The sequence below is a fragment of the Microtus ochrogaster genome, unplaced genomic scaffold, assembly GCF_000317375.1.
Source record: "Microtus ochrogaster isolate Prairie Vole_2 unplaced genomic scaffold, MicOch1.0 UNK31, whole genome shotgun sequence".
NCBI classification, from domain to species: Eukaryota; Metazoa; Chordata; class Mammalia; order Rodentia; family Cricetidae; genus Microtus; species Microtus ochrogaster.
The window spans coordinates 328,760-336,330 of record NW_004949129.1 but is presented as its reverse complement, the minus strand read 5'-3'; the positions used below and the strand labels follow the sequence as shown (position 1 = coordinate 336,330).

Sequence of the window (7,571 nt, the reverse complement as noted above, 5' to 3'; positions counted from 1 at the left end):
GTTTGGTCTTTTGAGGGAAGAATTCTGAACACAAATGACAGGCTTTATGGGGAGATGCTGGGAGTTTCTGCATCTGAGCATCAACCTCACTAGATGCCAAGAGTACACAGGGGTCTCCTCGGTCAAGAGCCTCTGAGCTACAAGTGGAAATGCTAACTCAGGCCCAATCTCTGCGGCCTGCATGCAATGGAACTTAGGGATTTTGAGATTTCCTGAAGTGGGAGAATTTCAGGGAAGGGTTACAAGTGAAGAGATGAGTTAATATGCAAGAACCCTAAAATCCCTGAGTGTGGGGCACATGTCACTGCTGTGAGGAGCACACACAGGTTAATAAAGTGGCCCCAATGTTCTCTCTTCTCTTATCTCATCTTTATCAGGCCTATTCTGTGACCCCCCTCCCCCAAGGGTTGCTATGTATACCAAGAGGGAAAGTAGATAACAATTGTCACCACGCTGGGACCTTGCAGAAAGGTCTTCATCAAGGAAGCCAAACAAAGAAGCCTCACCAGCAAGGCCTTCAGTTGGCAAAGTGATCCTTGCAGATCCAACAACCTGAGTTCAATCCCCAACAACCACATTCAACAAAAAGCCAGGTATGGTGGCACAGATTTGTAACGTCTGTGCTTGGGAGGCAGAGACAGGTAGATCCCTGGAGCTCCCTGATCAGCCAGTCCAGTCTACTTGCGCATGTTTCAGGGCAATGAGAGATCCAGTTTCAAAGTGGAACAAAAAGTGGATGAAGCCCGAAGAATAACAGCCAAGGCTGTCCCAAACATGCACAGGCACAAAATAAAATCTCCATTGCAGCCCTCTCACTACCCCCAATGAGAAGCCTGGGGACCCTGTTATTTCCAGGGTCGCCACTGGTCAAGCATCCTCCAAGCTCAACAGTCAATCTAAACCCCAGATGGACCCAAACCAACACAGATATGATGTGAGCCAGTCACTGGGAGCCAGAGCAAACGGCTTTATTATCTCAGACTCAGATACACTGTATTAAATTTCAGAACCTATGAGAACACACTCAGAAAGAAAAACTGACCAAGGAACAGGCCCCCAGAACACAGACCCTGAAGCCCATTGAAATGAGGAGACATCAAGGCCTGAAGGGCAACCAGACTTAGTTGACAGGGTCTCAGAAGCTTTAAGGCATAGATTTGCAGGGACCCTCTCAGGGTCTGGAACCTGGATCCAGTGTGAATGGAGATATTTGGGCTGTAAGAGTTAAGGTTGACAAGATGCCACGTCAGAACCCTGAAGGCAACAGCCTTGACCGTCTGGTTCTGTCCCTCTCAGAACCTGCCCCCTGGGCAGGGAACATAGACAGAGCGAGGGCTGCTGGTTGCACGGGCTGCTCCAGCGCTGCAGGAGACCGCAGGAAGGCAGGGGAGGCATGACTTAGAGGCTGAGTAGTCTGGGGCACACGGGTTGCAGGGAAGCCTGGAAAACAGAAGAGCGTTGGCTTACTATCATAATCCTGTTGCTGTTTTCGATAACGCTGAACAGATCGAACACATACAAATCATCAGATGGTACCTTTTAAACCGTGTCTCCTTAATTTACCCAAAGGGAAACAGGCTCTCAGAGAAGAAAACAGAACCAGCTGGAGCAAACAAATAAGTTTGTACCGAGACCAGCGCTAAACCCCTAAGGTTCCTGACTCAGGATATGCTCTTCCTTGGCACCCTGTGGTCTCCCCAGAGCTTTGGAGGGGTGAGAGCATGCAGCCATACTCACTTGCTGTCCTCGCTCTCCAGCAGGCCCCTGTACGTGTTGATCTCACACTCCAACCGGGCCCGGACATCCAGTAGCACCTGGTACTCCTGGTTCTGCCGCTCCAGGTCAGCCCGAATTTCACCAAGCTGGGATTCCACATTGCCGATCATGCATTGCATCTGGGCCAGCTGGGAGCCATAGCGGGCTTCTGTCTCTGCTAGGGTGGAGTCCAAAGCATCTCTCTGGGAAGGCAAGGGTTGAGGGAGGAGGAGGAGGTTAGAGGCCAGAGAACTAGTGAGGAAGACCTGCCTGGATGTCAGTGGGACTTTGGAATACAAGAATGAACGCACAAGCTGGAGAGGCAGCTCAGCGGCTAAGAGCACTGGCTGCTCTTCCAGAGGACCCAGGTTTGATTTGTAACACCCATGTGGTGATTTACAAATGTCTGTAATTCTAGTTCCCAGGGATCTGGTGTTCTCTTCGGGACTTCATGGGCATTGCACACACATGACACACAGACACACATGCAAACAAAACTCTCATAAAATATAGACACACATAAAATAAAAATACATAAATCGTAAGAAAGAAAGGAGCTTTATGATGGATGACTTCAGACTCGAGATGCTCCTGGAAAATCTGGAACTTTTGGATTGTGGGAATTGCAAGACTAAGGCACTGATATTTGATGGGGGCCTTCTTGATGTGTAAAATCTGATTTTGAATCACAAAGGAAGATTTTGAATCACAAAGAGCCTTCATTGATTAATAATTTCTTCTCCCTCTCCTCCTCCTTCTTCTACAGGGTCTCATGTAGCCTAGGTTGGCCTTGAACTCTCTATGTGGCTAAATCTGGCTTTGAATACCTGGTCTTTCTGGCTCCACTTCCCAAGTGCTAGGGTCATAGATATGTTCCCCTCTAACACTGTCACGATAGGCAGCACCTGCATTTAGCAGGACACCCTTAAATAGAAGGAGTGTCTTCTTATGGAGGAGTTAGGATTTTCAGACATATTTCTATTAAAAAAGGCCGTGTGTATTTTTATAGTATTTTTGTTACATCTGTAGGTCAAAGTAAATAGCATGCCGATTCATGATATTTATATACCTAGTTAGTGAAATACAGGTCACCATGACTAGTGATGTATTAAAAGTGTTATAAATTCTCACATCTAATATGTAAGCTACTCCATGCTTCAATGATTGGGTCTTCCTTCTGACCATGACTAAAATTATTAGTAACTTGTGTTATTTTAGAATGGCATAATCTTTAATGGTAGACTGTGTATTTTTGATGCATACATAAAAAAATAAGTTTAACAGAAAGAAAGAATGGAAGCTCAGAGGGTCACTGAACTAGGAGAAAGCACAGTCAAAGACCACCAAAGGTGAGCTAGCCCAGCTCCTGTGGCCCCTTGATCCAGACAGCATCTTCTTCCTACTGGTACCTCTGGACAGCAGTTTCACAGAAGGTGGATCTTATCTGGAGGACTCACTCCCAGCGTGTGCCAAGTACTACAGACCCTCTTATCTTTCACCCCAAGGGCAGTTGTGATGTGTGTCTGACTTCATGCCCTCTTCTCTACACAGGGAAGCTCTGAGCTAAGAATTTGAACTCTTGGAATCGGTGTGTATGGCCAACATGTGGAATCTGGGGGTTGTGTGCCTCCGAGCTCGGGTCAGCAGTTCTGCCCCACCCCCGTGCTTACCATGCTCTGCTGGGCCTGCAACTCGATCTCTAAGGAGTTGACTGTGCGTCTCAACTCAATGATGTCCGCCTGGCAGGACTGCAGCTGCTCCGAACTGGACACGACCTGCTGATTCAGTTCTTCAGTCTGCAACACACACACACACGGGGTCTGGTTAGGAACCCTGAGTTCTCAGCTTCAAAGGTCACAGAGATCACTTGGAACCATGAGTATGATAGTCAGGGAACACGTTCCAGATTACCCACTCCAACCCATTGATGGCGTGTGAGCTGGGGAGACCGCATGATTACAAGATGGAGTCAGAACCGGGGTAAAGCCCTCCATCTCTGGCTTCTGGCTCAGAGCCCCAGGGATACTTTTAGATGACTGCACCTCTGCTGCGCTGGCCGCTTCCGGGTACCTACCTGGGTGTCATACCAGTCTTCTGCATCCCTCCGGTTGTTCTCCACCAAGGTCTCATACTGGCACCTCATCTCCTCCAGGACACGGTTCAGATCCACAGGTGGAGCTGCGTCCACCTCAACATTGAGCCGATCGCCAAGCTGGCAGCGCAGTGAGTTCACTTCCTGTGACACAGATGAGGGTCCGTTCCTCGGTGACTCCATCACCCGGACTCACCTCTCTCTTCCCATGCTCTTCTTACATTCGCCTCCTCCCACTTGCTCTTCTCTCCCGCGCCCCTGCTCCCCCATGTCCACCTGTTCCTCGTACTTATCTCTTCCCCATTCTTCCCATCCTCAGCCATTCTTCTGCTCACCTCTCCGCATTGTCATTGGCTCCTCCGTGCTCACCTTTTCTCCATTGTCACCTGGTCCTCCATGAATACCTCCTCCTCCCACCCCCATTTGCATCCGGTCCACATGCTGACCTCTTCCCTAACCTCACTTGGTCCCCCATGCTCACCTCCTCCCCCATGCTCACCTCTTCATGGTTCTTCTTGAGGCAGAGCAACTCTTCCTTCAGAGACTCCACCTGTGCTTCCAAGTCAGCCTTGCACAGAGTCAGGTCGTCAAGAATCCTGCGTAGGCCATTGATGTCAGCCTCCACCAACTGCCGCAGAGAAACCTCTGTCTCATACCTGAAGACATAGAGCAAGGCACTCAGACCTGTGATCCCATTTGCATGGAAGTCAAGCCCCACCCCAGACTGACCTGGTGCTATAAGTTCTGAGTGCAGTTGAACCCTGAGACCAACCATCACCAGCATCCAACTGTATCAGCCCCAGCCCGGGGACAAACAAGGCCACTCACTTGGTCCTGAAGTCATCGGCGGCCAGCTTGGCGTTGTCGATCTGCACCACCAACCTGGCGTTCTCTGCCTTGCTGCAAAGAGTCTGGGGACATAAGGAAGTGATTTCACATAAGAAGGGATGTTCAGTTGGTGACAGCGTCCCCCTGAGTCTGACAAGAGCTGCCTGTGGAAGGAGGTACATTCCCATCCGTGGATCTCAACAGTGTGGGGCTCCGTAAGAGATGAGAGCCGGTGTCAGACAGTAGACCCTCAAGATCCCTTGCAGTGTGGTGTGCCTATGATGTGCAGCCAAGGGCTAGAGACAAGACAAAGGCATGCTACAGGATGCTACAGCATGATGAAGCTTCCTCCTGCCTTCCTGTCCCTGTGGGCCCAAGGCAGGTTGCTGCTAACAGCTATGCTCAGTTATCTGGTGATAAACGCTCTCTCTCGGGATCCAGCTGAGCCCAAGGACTTACAGAGAAGGCGTCTTCTCCACTTTACAGGTGCAGAAACAGAGCTTCACTAAGTATACCAAATCCAAGCAACTTGCCTTTTTAGAATGAGGACATTCAAATTCAGAATGGTGGACAGTGGTACCGAAGGTCACACAACCACTTAGTTAATGCAGCCTGTGTTCAAGTTCTGAGTCTGCTAATTGCCATCTGGGTCACTTCACCAGCCTGGCTTTGAGTGTTCTCATCTGATAGACTGGGCTAAGATCATCGGAGAGAACAGAAGAAGCCATAGATATAAAAAAGCTTTGTTTCCTCCAAAAGTTCCCTGTGGGATCCAGGCTGCTATGACACACATCCTGGCTTCTAGACCTAAAATCACTCCAAATCACTCACCTTCTTCTGGAGCTCCTCCATGGTTCGGAAGTAAGACTGGTAATCGGGGCACATATAGGGCACCTGCTGCTCACACCACTCGCGAATGCGGCTCTCCAAGCTGGCATTCTCCTGCTCCAGCTGGCGCACCTTCTCCAGGTAGCTGGCCAGGCGGTCATTCAGGACCTGCATGGTCTCCTTCTCATTGCCAGTGAGGATGCCCTCCCCAAACCAACCTCCCCCGATGCTGTAGCTGGTAGAAAAACCTCCCGAGGGGAGTCCCAGAGCAGGCAGGCAGCTAGAAACCCTGTAACTGTTTCTACCCAGGCCAGCAGAACACACGGAGAAACTCCGGCTTCCCCGGGAAAGACTAGGCAGTTTGCAAGAGCTGCTGGAATACATGGAGGACGTTCGCGTGGAGCCCCCTCCGGATTTACTCGGGCTCTTGAGGGATCCCGAGGAGAAGCTGGCCTTGAAGCATTTGGAAGCCATGGCCACAGCAGCCCAGTAAGCAGTAGATCTCTGAGAGTTGACACCCCAACACAGAGAAGCAGCTCCCTAGCCTGACTTTATACCTCTGCCCCAGTGGGCGTTGGTCGGCCCTTACAAAGTGTTTTCTCCTCATTAAAGTTAATTCCACTTTCTATCAAAACCTCTCATTAGCCTGTTATTTAGCTTCCCGTGAACATACCCTGGCCTCATAAAACAGAAGCCCCGTTGGACAAGTGGGTATGTGGAGACTCACCCCCACAGCCCTACACCCTGGGAAGGCCCAGTCTGCATCAGTTCTTCAAAGGGGCCTGTCATCAGGACCCAGACTTCAGCCTCCTTGTTAAGTAGGCGTGGGAGTCCGGCCACCTTCTTGCCCTCTCCGGCCTTGTCTCTTTTGATGAATAACATTCTGGGGGAGGGGGATGCAAGCCTGCAAGTGGCTGGAAGGCAGGGTTTGTAGTTTGAGTAAACATAAGAGAATCTTGAGTGGGGCCAGAAGATATGATCTTGGTGACCACTGTCCCAGGTTCCTCGACTGCTGTGATTTTTAATGTGTGACACAGGAAACTTTTTGTCCTGGACAAAATAGGACAGTTAGTAACCCTTAACCCAACAGAGTCTCAGCAGACACTCTCCAACTCCCTAGCCAGGAGCTCTTTCTGCTTACATAGCCTCGACTCTAGGCAAAATAACTCAAAGTCAAGTCCTGACCCATGTGATAGCTAGAGCCATGTTTAGGAGGATGTGTCTTTTCCAGGCCGGGTAGAAATGGAAGCTTCCCTTCTAGTTGCCTGAATTGGTGGAGAGGGAGGGGAGTATTTGATTCACACATCTCCTTGGCAGATACAAGGAACCTGAGCCTCCAGGGCTCATCTCTACTCTGGAAACTGCTGACCCAATGCCTAGGAAGTTTGATGAGACATCTGGCCAGTTCAGTGTATGAACAAGAGAGTCCTGGAACCAGGGCTGAGGAGAGGTGATGCTGTGGACGGAATGCCGCAGGTGAGAGCTATGGAACCCATCTTCTAAGCTGTCATGCTTTCTCTTCTTTTTTTAATAATTTATCTTTATTTTATTTTTATTGCTGTTTTGCTGGTATGTATATCTGTGTGCAGGTACTGGGTTCCCGGAACTGGAATTACAGAAAGTTTTGAGCTGCCAACTGGGTGCCGGGCATTGAACCTGGGTCCTCTGGTGGAGCAGTCAGTCCTCTTAACCGCTGAGCCATCTCTTCCAGCCCCTCTGCTTTCTCTTCTAAGAACATCTACTGTCTTCCCCTTGGGAAGCAACCATGAGCTGAAAGCTGCGGTGAGCCAAGCTCAGCACCTTCCCATGTGTGCTCTCTACGGAACTGAGCTCATGGTCTCTAGCCCATAGCTGAGGACAGCAAAGCTCAGATATAACAAGACCTGCTCTAGCACCTCCAGCATGTGGCTGACTAAACCTGGGATTCTGTCCCAGGCTGCTTGATAAAATAGTGCCTATGGCAAACAGAGAGGAGATAATTGGAGGAGGATCCACAGGGGCATAAGTCACACTGTGGGGTCCCAAGAAAAGCAATCTGACATCTGAACTCATGGGCTCAAAAAGCCCC

The 7,571-nt window shown here is 49.9% G+C and overlaps 1 protein-coding gene across 1 annotated transcript; it reads right to left on the bottom strand.

Annotated features, from left to right (window-relative positions):
• Positions 1-1,292: 1,292 nt before the first annotated feature.
• On the bottom strand, positions 1,293-5,977 carry Krt35 (keratin 35). The gene is made up of 7 exons (XM_005368217.2): positions 5,507-5,977; positions 4,676-4,758; positions 4,347-4,503; positions 3,830-3,991; positions 3,426-3,551; positions 1,738-1,958; positions 1,293-1,440 (listed from the first exon to the last, which is right to left on the bottom strand). The coding sequence occupies exons 1-7, from the start codon at positions 5,975-5,977 to the stop codon at positions 1,293-1,295; spliced, it is 1,368 nt and encodes a 455-aa protein (XP_005368274.1).
• Positions 5,978-7,571: the final 1,594 nt, after the last annotated feature.